The following is a 14442-nucleotide window of genomic DNA, read 5'->3' on the forward strand; positions in this document are numbered from 1 at the left end:
ATGGACCGCTTTTAAATTAAAGACGTTAAAATTTTAAAGTAGACGATTCAAAAGTTTCATTACAAACAAATAGTTACGAAAGATAAATAGAAGATCTCCGGGCGGCCATCATCCGAGCATTATTGTCCCGCGGCCGGAGCTTAAAGCTGCGGGGCGCGGGCGGCGGCGGGCGGCGGCAGGCGGGGCGGGGGCGGCGCGAGAGCCTCCGCCCGCCAGTGCCGTGTCGGTCGCCACGCAGCCCGCACGACGATCCGCCGCGCCCGCAGCTCGCGCTAAACGAAACTTTCTGTGACACAGTGTAAATAAAGAGACGGTTCGGTAACTGAAAGCTGCGATATTTCGAGTGTACGGTGCGCGTCGGTCGCGTCGCGGACGGGTGCCAGTGTCACGTGCGTCGGATTGTCAGTGTGACGGGCAGCGCGGGTCGCGCCGTGAGATATTCGTGCTCGGGTCGGCGCGGCCATGTTGCATACCTGAGAGAGTGCGGCGTGCGAGAGGGACACAACGCGCTCCGGGCGCCCGGCTCTCCGGCGGGAAGCGATGTGTCCACCGGCGTCGTGACCGCGATGGGGCGGTGGCTCGGGGCGCTGCTGGCGCTGGCGCTGCTGGCCGGCGTGCGCGCCGCCGAGCAGATGCAGTCGCGGGCCGCGGACACCGGCGTCGATCTCCGCGTCGCCGAGGCCCAGCCCGTCGGCACCGTCGTCGGGAGGATCCCCACGAAGCCCGGCTTCACGTATCGTTTCAACGAGCCGCCGAAGGAGTTCGTTCTCGATCCGGTGACCGGGGAGATAAAAACTAGTGTGGTGTTAGATCGTGAGAGTGTGGACCGCTACGCCTTCGTGGTGCTGTCCAGCCAGCCGACGTACCCGATCGAGGTCCGGCTGCGGGTGACGGACGTCAACGACAACTACCCGGAGTTTCCGGAGCCGAGCATCGCCGTCGCCTTCTCCGAGAGCGCGGCGCCCGGCACCAAGCTCCTGCTAGACGCCGCCACCGACAAGGATCTAGGGGAGAACGGAATAACGAACGACTATCGGATCGTGGACGGCGACGACGAGGGAAAGTTTCGGTTGAACGTCACGGTGAACCCGAGCGGTCAGACCTCGTACTTGCACTTGGAGACGACCGGAAAGCTCGATAGGGAAACTAATGACTTTTATATCTTAAATATTTCCGCCCGCGATGGAGGGTCCCCGCCCAAGTACGGATTTCTTCAAGTGAACGTTTCGATTTTGGACGTGAACGATAATCCTCCGATATTCGATCAGAGTGACTTTTCGGTGTCGCTGAACGAGAGCGTTCCCCCGGGAACGATGGTGCTCAAGGTCACGGCCACGGACAGTGACCTCGGCGATAATAGTAAAATCACCTACGAAGTGACGGACACTGAGAAACAATTCGCAGTCGATCCCGAATCTGGTGTGATAACGACGACAAAAAAGTTAAACTGTCCGAAGTACTGCGGGAATGCGACTTGCAACATGACTTGTGTGTTAACTGTTATAGCAAAAGATCACGGTGTGCCTCGACAAGACGCACGAACGTATGTAACTGTAAACTTGATAGATGCAAACGATCACGATCCTGTAATTACGTTCACGTACGTTCCACCGACTGCTAATGTAGCTACAGTTGACGAAAATGCCAAAAATGGATCCCTGGTTGCCGCAATCACGGTGACCGATTTGGATGCAGGATTAAATGGAATAACTAGCGTGAGTATAATAGCAGGAAATGAATTGAATCATTTTCGTTTAGAAAATTCTAGCAGCGTCTATATCGTGCATGTCAATGGAATTCTAGATCGAGAAGAAATTAGCAAATACAATTTGACGGTGGTAGCTACAGACAGAGGTGTGCCTTCTCGAACGTCGACTGCCTTTTTAGTTATACATGTCAATGATGTAAATGATCATGAGCCTGTATTTGAAAAATCTGAATATTCTACTGTATTAAGTGAGCTTGCACCTATTGGAACTTATGTAGCTGGAATAACGGCAACCGATGAGGACACAGGTGTGAATGCAGAAATTTTCTATGACTTTCACGATGGCAATCAACAACAATGGTTCATAATTGATCACGTCACTGGTTTGGTTACTACAAAATCTGTTTTGGATAGGGAGATACAAGGTACTGTCGAGTTAAATGTTTCCGCAAGAGATGGAGGACCAAACCCAAAATGGGCTTATACTAGGCTCAAGGTGACGATACTCGATGAGAATGATGAAGCACCTTCTTTTCCGCAAAGCCAAATAAATGCTACTATTCAAGAAAATATTAAACCTATCAAAGAAATAATGATATTGACAGCATCTGACTATGATCAAGGTACAAATGGCTCTGTATCATACTATTTGTCAGGTACTACAGAAAAGAAATATCCAAACACCTTCTCGCTCGATGCTATAACTGGACAATTAAGTGCTGTGATTGAACTGGATAGAGAAAAAATTCCCGCGTATGAAATTTTAGTTATTGCAAAAGATCAAGGTTTTCCACCCCAGACCTCTTCAGCTACAGTATTTTTGAAAGTTCTGGACGTGAATGACAATGATCCAGTATTTTATCCACAGATTTATATCGAAAGTATAACTGAAGATTTGTCAGTAGGCTCAAAAATACTTCAAGTTTTAGCTTACGACCGTGATGAAGGAGAAAATGCAAAATTGACCTATAAAATTGAAAGCGGTGGAGATGGATATTTTGACATAGATCCTTTGACAGGAGAAATAGTACTTCATAAAGATTTCCGTAAAGCTTCAAAATCATCATATACTTTAAAAATATCATGTAAAGATAAAGGAAACAGAAGAGCTTCTGAAGACGCAATAGTAGAGATAATCAAAAAATCTGAAAGTAAAAACCTCGATTTTGAGAGTGTAAATGGTTACACTTTTAAAATAACGGAGGATGAAGGTGTAAGTAAAACACATGTAAATCGCGTTGTTGGTAAAATTAAATCAAGAATGATAAGTGATTCGATATCTTACTATATTTTAGAAGGAGATCAAAATCATGTGTTCAAAATAGACGAGAAAAGTGGCATAATAACAACAGAATCTAACGTAGATAGAGAGGAAAAAATGACATACCATTTAAAAGTAATGGCTAAAACTGGCTTGGCTTTTGGTTTTGCAACAGTCAATATTTCTATATTAGATGTAAATGATAACTATCCTATTTTTATTGAGGGTAAAGAAGAAATACACATTCCCGAAAACATGGCAGTTGGACAAGAAATTTATTTCGCAAGAGCGACAGACCGTGACTCAGGATCAAATAGAACGATATCTTATACATTATCATATAACCCGGATAATAATTTCAGGATTTCACCTACAACTGGAGTAATATATTTGAATAAAGCAATTGAAAATGAGCCAGGTACTATTCTTATGATGGAAGTTACCGCTGCTGATAACGGAAAACCTCCTCTCGCAACAAAGCATACAGTCACAGTAGTTATAGATGATGTCAATGATCACACGCCAGTATTCGATCACACCTCCTATGAGACTTCGCTATTGGAATCTACATTAGTAAATACCAGATTCTTTGCTATATCAGCATCAGATGCAGACCTCGGCTTAAATGGAAGAATATACTACACAATTGTGGAAGGAAATTCGGATGGTAAATTCGGAGTTTTTCCAGATGGATTCCTGTATGTAAAGAGTGCTCTCGATAGAGAAGAAAAGGATTACTATTCTTTAACAATAATGGCGTCTGATCAAGGAACACCAGCAAGGTCTTCACAAGTACCATTAGTAATACATATTTTAGATGAGAATGATAATAGTCCCCAATTTACAAACACCACATTTGTTTTCAAAATTAGGGAAAATGAACCTCCAGATACATTTGTTGGAAAATTAACAGCTATAGACAAAGATATTGGTCGTAATGCTGAGCTTACATTTAGTTTATCTAGTTCACAAAATGATTTTCGAATAGACTCCAGAAATGGTTTTATACGCACAACAAAATCTTTTGATCGTGAAAGCTTAGAGCAGACCACTGGACAAAATTATATTACTCTAACTGTCACAGTAAGCGACAATGGCAGAGTGAGATTGTCCGATTCAGTAAGAGTTACAATATACATTACGGACGTAAATGACAACGCTCCAGTGTTTACTCAGACGCCATATTCTGTCGAGGTCTCGGAAGGTGCTGCAGTTGGAGCCTCCATTATGAGAGTGTATTCTACAGACGCAGATGAAGGCTTGAACGGTGACATCTATTACAAACTAATAGGCGGTGATGATTTGGACAAATTCAATCTAGATGAAGCAACTGGCCAATTGTTTATCAGAAAGCCTTTAGATAGAGAAACCTTAGATCATTATAGATTAACTGTTATGGCACACGATTCGGGGCAATCTATAAGACTATCTTCTACGACAACTATCACAATAGATGTTCTCGATGAAAATGACAATGCTCCAGTTTTCTCACAAACACGTATGAATATCTCTGTTTTAGAAACGGAGCCGATCAATAAAAAGTTGATACAATTTCATGCAACTGACGCTGATTTAGGAGTCAATAACGAGATTCAATATTCCATTACTTCGGGAAACAGGAAGGATACATTTTATATAGACAGTTACTCAGGCGAACTATTTTTACATAAGCATTTAGATTACGAAGAGTTAGTGTCGTACGTCCTAAATATAACAGCAACAGACAATGGCAGTCCGAGTCTATCTTCAAGTATTTCTTTTGTTGTCAACGTTATAGACGCCAATGACAACGCACCAGTATTTACAAACACCGCGATCGTAAGACAAATACGAGAAGGTATACCAATACATACTCCTATAGTTACTGTCACAGCGGAGGATCCAGATTCGGGAATAAACGGCAAAGTTTATTATTCAATAACACATCAAGATCCTGAGGATAACAAAAGGCATTTTGCTATCAACAATATCACTGGAGTGATTCATACGCTGCTGCCTATCGATCGGGAAAGTATAGATACGTTCCGTATTACCGTCGTGGCATACGATAGAGCAGAGCCGCCATCGGCGAGATTGTCTGCGGAAAAGTTGGTGACCGTAATCGTCGAGGACATAAACGATAATGCTCCCGTGTTCGTGTCAATGAATGCTGCTGTGATCCCTTCGAATAGGTTAGGTAGAAGTGCAGGTCGTGGGATATTCATTATGAACGTTTTGGCTAGAGATATGGACTCTGGAACTAACGGTCTCGTGACCTACAAGCTTATCCACGGGGGGAACGATATGTTCGACCTGCACAGAAGCAACGGGGCTCTGACGTTGCGTTATCCACCGGCCATGCCGAACGCGCGATGGAACCTCGTCATAAAGGCCACCGATGAGGCCGTGCTGAGTGAGCAGAAGAGTACAGAGACTTATTTGACTGTTATAATGGGCGCGACTGCGTTGGAAGGTATAACGTGGTCGAACGCGAACAGCGTATCGGTCGCGGAGAACGAGCCGGCAGGGACTCCCGTGTTGAACCTAACGAACAATTACAAGTCGATGTTAGAGTATTACATAGTGAATGTGACCGGTGATAATAAGCAGGTGGACAGGCTGTTCGATATAGATTCCTCCCTAGGGATTCTGTCTACAGCTGTGCCTCTGGACAGGGAGGCGGGCATTGAGAGGTACGAGGTGGAGGTGTGTGCTGTGTCGTCGGGGTCTCCTCTGCAGTCTACAACTACTAAGGTAATCTTACATTTCATCACTTGTTTGTGGCTTGTTCTATTTGTTTACTTTTTAATGAGATTTACCGGTCTATCCTTGTTATGATTATTTTTATCAAAATTATTCGATATTTTTACATTTTTAATAATTATCTCTTATTAAGTGCTTAACAAAACAAACGAGTGTTTAAACAAGTGTCAATTTGATCACCGTATCTGTGTGAATATGGTCGGGTCAAACTCCAATTATCCGGCCAACGTCGGCTGAGACAAAACATCGGCACCGAAAAAAAAGGAAACGAATGCTCGTTAGCGCAGCTCGGCTCTAATCGCGAGCTCTAAATTAACGATAACCCGCCCGATATCATTCGTTCAAACCTTTCACAGATTACGGGGAACATGAATTTTATTCAAAATAATTTACCTTTCTCCGTAATAAATATATTTGGTTGAAAATAATTGATTTCAGATTTGTATGTGCTAATGAAAAAATAATGTTTCAATGCGTTAACTATTAAATATTAAAAAAATATTCTTGCTTCGTTAATTGTACCTAAGCAACGGCCAATTTTTTAAGCACGTTTGTGGTGTGTGTTTTTTGTTGTAATACAAGCTGATAAATTATTTCATTTTTCATGACACCTAAACGATTTAAAGAATAAATAGAAATGCAACCTGTCAGGCCAATAAATATGATAAAAAAGCTTTTTTAAAACTGCCAATATTATCCAAACTTATCCTGGAAATATTTTCGATATCTGTTATGCTGATTTGAGAAATATTTTTATTGGATGTCTTCATAAGTCGTATGTTTTAAATATATTAATATAAATGTCAGGTTTATGCCGGCAATAAACGGCGGCCAGCGTTATGCGCGGGTCAATAAAGTCGATATGCCAATTCAATCTCAAGGCAATGTCGTTGACCGAATGATATTTTTACTAGCTGATACCTCTTCGTGAAAAGTGATACGTTTGTCACCTCTTGTTCTAAAAGAGTAATTAAATATGTCTACGAATTCAATTTAAGTGTACCTACTTAATATGAATACTTGAGAGTTGAGTCTGGAGGGTGTTCGCAATTCCTTTGCGCTACATTTCGTTTATCGAGCGGAAACCGTATATTTTCCGGGATACAAGTATTCTTTGTCCTTTCCCAGGAATCAATATAGTCCCATACCTAATTTCGGCGGTTTGGGCGTGAAAAGGTAACAGACAAACAGACACACACACACATTTAGTATTTATAATATTAGTATAATATCATATTAGTATGGCTTAAGTTTAGATTCTATAAAAAACAAAATGTGAAAAAATATAAATTGCGATAAAAACGTCATAAAACAAGATTTTTATATGTTGACACTATTCACGTTACGTAATTAAAAAAATGTATGCGATTAAATTAAGTATACTACTTCAATTCAGCAATTAAATTATTCTATTCTTATACATAGATCTGAAGCAAGTGCTATTCTGAAAAATTTATAATCGGGAAGCAGGTGAAGACTCTAGTGTGATGAAGAGATTAAACGCTGGAATACCAGCGAAGCTATCGTTGAATGCAAGTCTAAATCACTCGCGAGAATTCGGATAATCCCCACAATGTATATCCTCTTGCATTTTTATTATCTGTAGGAAATGGCTGAATAAACGGCTGGAACATCTTAATTTATAGTGCCTTTGTCGCTACGATAATTCTAATATATTGCATTAGAAAACTATTTTTCTTTATCGCGGCTTAAAATATTAATCTCTTCGTACAGTATTCGATTACATGGTATCTACTTTTAGATACGTTCAATGCGTTTTTTGTTTGAGTCTACATAATATATTCAGCTAATTTAAGTTAAAATTTCATTGAAATATGTTTTTTTGCTTAGAAACATAAATTTACATGATCTTAAGACTTAAGTATGCTCTTAAGTGTAATGCATTGCCTCGCAATGTTCTTCTATATTCGGTCTTCCTAGCTAGATATCAGGTACTTAGCTTCTCACAATAGATAGTAGAACTCTAGCATAATAGTTCAACAGTGTGGGAAATATGGTATAGAAAAGCTAGCGTAATTTTGACGTAGGAAACAGTGGAAACTAATAACATTATAATAACATAGTCAATTAATTTAATAAACCATGTTTTTATATTAAACTAATATATTTTAACTTCGGGACACAATAATTTAGCATCAAAATACAAATCTGTACTAGTAGAATATGCGTTCTTATAGCATTCAAAGTCGTATACCACAAACTCTACTAATTCCTGCCCCAATTATTTGTAAAACTCCCCAGTTTCTTTTTCAAAGTTGGCACTGACTGATTGCAAAAAGATGCACAGGGTGTGACAAGGAAAGCGCATTAGGCCCGCATTCCTCTCCCTTAATGAAGCTTCACGCCAGTACCTATCACAAATCGCAGTACTACGACACTATTAACTGTTGTTTTTAATCGAATTGATTGCTGTAGTGTGAAGAATGTGTGTTTGTGAATATAAATAATGCTTATTTATGGTGAGAAATATTTAAAGTTATCTCTTAATTACAGTTGACTTAAAATACTTTTGTGCTAGTCATTTTATCACTTTACCAATATTCACACTTTTTATACAGACGCTTTAGTCATTCAATGTCTTGTTTTTATCGGAAAAGTTACTTTTCTAACAGATCATACAAGGTCAAAACAGAGTATAACTATAAAGTCCCTATATACAATGTGATGTTTTGAATGTTGCTACACAAAAATTACTATAAAAAATAGGTAGGTTTGTCATTATATTTTTTTCTCTGATTTTCATCCCGAATTGACGGGCAACTTCTCAGAAGTCGCAATGCAACTTCGAAAACATCGCAAATCGAATTCCCTGTTATCAGTACCTTTAAATAAATCCCAATTTAAGTATTACCGAGTCACTGATCTACTACCTTGCCATGTGCTATCACAATGTATGAGTCGGGCCGTTTAGTCCTAATGGGTTTTTTGTGATAACGTCCGGGTGGCCTAAAAGCCTTATCAGCGGCCTTAAATCCCCAAATGCAGTGGATAATAAATTTAGCGATGGGTCATCAGAACGTCGGTCATGGAGAGTGATAGGTACACAAGTATAATACCGAAACACGCTTAGAATACAATATATTATGTGGTTCAACGTTTAGAAGCTATCTTTACTTTTTGGTTAATAATTAATAAATACATCTTCTTTGTATTATGTGATGATCTCGTAAATAAAGTAAGTGCTAGATGACGCTCGCAACTCATTGCGCTGAAATTGGTTTATCGCACCTGAACCGTACATTTTTCCGAGATAGGAAAGTATCCTATGTCCTTTTTCGGACTCAAAGTATCTCTATACCAAATTTCAACAAAATCGGTTCAGTGGTTTGGGCGTGAAGAGGTAACGGACATACAGACAGACGGACAGAAAGACAGACACTCTTTCGAATTGATAATATTAGTATGGAAGTATAGATGATATTATAATCCTTTGTAAGGTTATAGAATCTAGGTTGCGTGTGAAGCCAAACCGCGAAGTCTAGGATTGTAGAGTTATTTCAATTATTTAAGTTTATATTATGTTCCCACTCGTTAAATGTACACAGTAGTAATCTAAAGTAAATACATACTAGCAGTTGTAAATAGTGTTTTAATCGTTAATGAAGTATATAATTGCTGTGATAAACTGGGTTGTGTGATACACAGGATGCGGACTTTCTTCGACCCGGCTATAGCACTTTTTATCGCCCGCTCCGGACTTTCTCTACATCGGGGCATAGAAGCCTTTTTCTTATGTAATGATGTGTTTGTCTAACCTAACCCCCATTTGACCTATGGTACGTGTAGTATATCATTAACATGGAGCTTACTAGTATATATTGTGAGTCTGCGGTGTTTTTTTACTATAGTATAAAACTAGTCGCATTTTTGTCTGTCCGTTTGTAAGCTTCTTTTTACTTTAAAATAATTGATCTCATTATGCAATTTTCTTTACTAAATATAGTTTAATCGGAACGACAGAAGCTACCTTTTGATGAGAAAAAGAGTTTGAAAGGAAGGAGGATAACCGTGGATCAACCATTATAAAGGGCATCTACATAACACAGTAATTATAGTTGTAGTAAGAGTAGTAATGATTTAGATTTATAACGTTATAAGAAAAAGTGTTAAAAAGTTTTTTATTCTGTTTCCAAAAGAAAAAAAAATACTCTTCAATAGCTTAAAATAAACTTACTAATTTTTGAATAAAATTTTTGAATAACACGTCATGTTACGTTAGATATAGGCAAGATAATATTTTTTTAATAGTTTTATAAATTCCTTTACTCCGGGCTAAATAATACAACAAAAATATTTGTGGGCACATATAAGTAAAGGTCTAGAACTTAGATATAATAGAGTCTAGACTTTAGTCTGTAGATAAAACCTAACTTTCACTATCTGCCTGTTTTGCATTCTTAATTACCGTCGCACAAACTAGACCACTTTTGTTAGTGTTTATTTGTTAAAATATCATGTTTTTATTAATGTAAGTAAATTATTATCTGATTTTGAATAATTGTGGAAATTACGAGATAAACAATTTGAAAAGATAAGTGGAGCCATTCTAAAACAACTCGTGCAGACTCAGCGTCATAAATTAATATAATAATATGTCTTTAATCTATATAGTTATTAAGAACAATATAGTTTGCATACTTAATAAATACAGTTTATATCCACAAACACAAAATTTATTATAATTGGTATATAAACATACAAAAACTTGGAAACTTAATTATATTCATTGAGATAGTTGTTATGTAAATGACGAAACATTTAAATAATATCATTACATCGTAACTTTCAGTGGATCGGCCATCACACTAAATTACTTTTTTATTTTCCTCTCCGGAAAACCAATTAGGTAAGCATCAGCATCACTTAAATGTAGAGTTTAAATTAAGTACATATTATTTGAACAAGCGAAAGGTTTTCATGAATTTAAAGCAATAGTTAATCATAGAAAACCAAAGCAGCAGTTAGAATAACTTGAAGTTATATTACGAAATAAGAACAAGGCATTCTAATGTCGAATATTGAATTGCCTAAAACCAGGCTGGTTTTTACAAGACCAAGTACGGCCCAGTTCCGCACTCAACATTATGAAATAATTTTTTTTTCAAGCAATTTGGACCCAAGAAACCAATATTCTTCGCCATTTTTTCTTACTTTTATCGACAATTGCTACAGTACGTGAACATTAGTATAAAATTCTAGACACGTAAAAATGTGAAGAGTAATCGCAGGCGATATCTGATCCTCACCGTCTGCCATCTAGTGTTTAGAGTAATGAGCTGCAACATATTGTGAATAATTAAGACATTTCTGTCTAGTCTTTATAGATATTGATTCACTTATACGGGATGTAATGAAACAAATGTATAGAGTTCAATGTAAAAGTAACAGCGCTGACAGACTAACTTTTTTTTAAACTTTTGTATGGGGAAATTTGCGCTGGAGCACTCGCCCACACATATCTTAAAAAATATTGTTCCTTCAGCTCTGTAATTTCCATCGTGAGCTCTATAATACAGGAGACACATACAGACCCTAAAGTATTATTCCTTTGTTTTGTTATATCTATAAAAATAAGCCAGTTAAATTTCTCCAAAATGTACGCTTTCTACATACATAGATTGATTAACACATTACCCCTATGCAGTGGGATAAAAACTTAGGAATCAGAACTCAATTCATAGATTTAAAAGTACATAACATTATAACATGATTTATACTTTAATCGGTAGCTTAAGCAATAATTATAAACCTACAAGTTATTATTGGTTCGCCTCATATTTACCAGTGTAATGTAGCTCGGGGCTACGCTGGTTTCTATGCAAAATGCCTACACAATCCCTGTGTGAACGTACACATGAATGCTTTCATATTATGATAATCATAATATAATTTTGAAATACTATCACAATAAAAGATTTTACGGCGAATATGAAGTAAAATTATGATTTTAGGTCCCTTGTTTAAAATTCTTTTGATGTTGATTGATATTGTCAAGTACGAAGTGCTTAAGTATGCAGCAGTATGCTTATTATCGCGTAATAAAGATATACTTTGCCTCATAATTAGCCATCAAAACCGAAAAGTAAAAACCTTCTTCTTCACTTTTAACTATATTTCCAGTAAAACCGCACTTATCTAGAACTCTCCTAATGCAGCGCAATCACAATATTATAATAGATTATTGGCTCCTATCTCATGCTCGCTTTCTTATCACACGACCAGTGAAGCGAGAGCTCCGTGCTGCTGGTAATTATTCAGCTCCTGTGAGTCCAGAGGGATCACGCTCTACCGGTCGGGCGCCCGCGTCGGCTGGACCGGTTTCATAGGCTACGTCACGTCTGTGGTCGAAGGCGTGATGGTGCTTGTACCTGTCGCTTATATCATATAAACATACCGTAACTTCAGCCTCCTTGAAATAGAACACTGATATAGAGGTATGTTTAACGCGACTGCGACGTGATGTTACGGCACTTAAAGTTAGCCGAAATCGTGTTGATGTGTGCGTGCTCCGATTCAGGCAGCCTAATATAATTAGTTATTCTACTAAAAATTATGTACCATAGAAGAAACTGATTCACAGGCAGTTGACGCACCTTCGTCATTTGGTAGGGTCATGTAAATTCAATATCAGTCGTGATCTGCCGGCTGGATTTGACATAGCGAGAGCAAATTACGTCCACCGCCTATCTGGGGGCACGGCAGTGCCTCCTCCAATAAACTTTTCTGATAGTACTATCAGAGAAGTTGACCCCTAGGCAGATGGCGGACCTAAGTAATTTGGTCGCGTCAAGTCAAACCCATCCGACCGATCACTGCTAATAGACCCAGATCCTATTTTTTTTTTATGAAAGCAACTTCCGTCGCCCATGGACACTTGCAGCATCAGAAGAGCTGCAGGTGCGTTGCCGGCCTTTTAAGAGGGCAAAGGGTAATAGGGGAGGGTAAGGATGGGAAGGGAAGGGAATAGGGGAGGATAGGGAAGGGAATTGGGCCTCCGGTAAACTCACTCACTCGGCGAAACACAGCGCAAGCGCTGTTTCACGCCGGGTTTCTGTGAGAACGTGGTATTTCTCCGGTCGAGTCGGCCAATTCGTGCCGAAGCATGGCTCGCCCACGTATAAAAGGATAAGATATAACCTCTCTGATGGATGAAACCATAGGTTCTTAGTAGTGCCTCATGTACTAAGAATGCGTACTAGCGTGGAGCTCTACGTGTGACACCTGGGCAACATTGAATTGACATAAGCCGACCACATGACCATAATCAACTTCTCTGATAGTACATTGACCTTCTACATTACAGCAGTATGTATAAATAGTGAACTAGACGTATATCACATCGCGTGCGCAAAATCGCATTGTCTATAAATCGCGATGCACAGTTAAGCTAACTTAATTTAAATTAAAATAAAAGTTAAAGTGGGCCCGCAATTGATTTCCCGATGGTATCAATGAGTAAGTGCTCCTCGCAGGCGGTGTGCGCAATATTTATTATGTTATCAGTTATTGAACGTGTATATTAGTGAGGGGAAGCACAAAAATTAATATCGATGTGATCTGATAAGGTGTTTGAATACAGTGGTCATATTTTGTTTAATATAATGCAAGTTGTTACATACAGGTGCAACAACTTGGAGCAAAAACGCAAAGAGATATGTTGGCTTGCTCCGAAGAGTAAAGTGGATATTATGATCAAATGATTCGAGGCGCGACGTGGCAATGCATAATAGTGATACAAAATATGAATGTCAAGCGGTCCGCGGCGTCTCCTTGTGTTTTGACATTTCAATTATCATAATATCATGAGGGTCATAAACTCATAACCCACCTTAAAATCTAAGCCATTAGTAACTACTAAGATCATTTGGATATTATATCAGGTATTGCGTCTATTACTATCTGTGACCCCATCTTTAACGGCGCTTTTTACTTTTTTGAGATGAATAAAAAAAATGTTAAACTCGTGTCAGGTCACGTAACTTAATAGAGAATTACTAAGACGGATGGATGGATGGATGGATATAGTAGACCATTGGTGCTGCGTTAGGGAATATAGTCCTGCTGTGTCGTTTTCACTTCTGAGTTCTGCCGGTACTTTCAGAGTGCACCCGTTGTTAACGTATGGTGTCAACCCTACAAGTTAATTAGGCACCTCATATTGTTGTCAGCACACACACTGGCATGCGACAGAGCTTGTAAAATGCAAATGGCGGGATTCAGAATCTCACGCCCACTATACCGTTACCTTATTAACTAATAAACGACTGGCAAACCAGGCTGTGTTCGAGAATTTGTTAAAGTTATTTTGCTCTGATATTTCCACTGCCCAATATTTTTTAATGGGCATGGACCACATATATCCACCATTGCATATACTCGTAAGTAAGCCAGTATTGATCGGACTCCTTTGAGTCTGGTATAGAGATACTTTTATCTCTATACCAAATTTCAGCAAAATCGGTTCCGCGGTTTGGGCGTGAAGAGGTAACAGACAGATAGATTGACATTTATAATAATAATGCCCCCCACACCGGTTTCGGTGACGGTGGCCGGTTTCATTGAAACCAGGCCAGGTACGCAGGAGTAATTTTATAGTGCCCAAGTGTGTGCGCAGTAAACAAGAGCACTACCTATTCCTTTACTCTCATAACCCAGTGGGATGGAAGACCGACACGACCGGCGAGAGATCAGGCGCAGGACCGACTTTTTA

General features: G+C 39.2%; 1 protein-coding gene across 1 annotated transcript; it reads left to right on the forward strand.

Annotated features, from left to right (window-relative positions):
• Positions 1 to 563: 563 nt before the first annotated feature.
• Positions 564 to 6851, forward strand: LOC121736046 (cadherin-related tumor suppressor-like). Its single transcript, XM_042127091.1, has 3 exons — positions 564 to 2724; positions 3658 to 5702; positions 6840 to 6851. Exons 1-3 carry the CDS (start codon positions 567 to 569, stop codon positions 6849 to 6851), a joined length of 4215 nt encoding a protein of 1404 aa, XP_041983025.1. The 5' UTR covers positions 564 to 566.
• Positions 6852 to 14442: the final 7591 nt, after the last annotated feature.

Source organism: Aricia agestis, chromosome 2 (genome assembly GCF_905147365.1).
Source record: "Aricia agestis chromosome 2, ilAriAges1.1, whole genome shotgun sequence".
NCBI classification, from domain to species: Eukaryota; Metazoa; Arthropoda; class Insecta; order Lepidoptera; family Lycaenidae; genus Aricia; species Aricia agestis.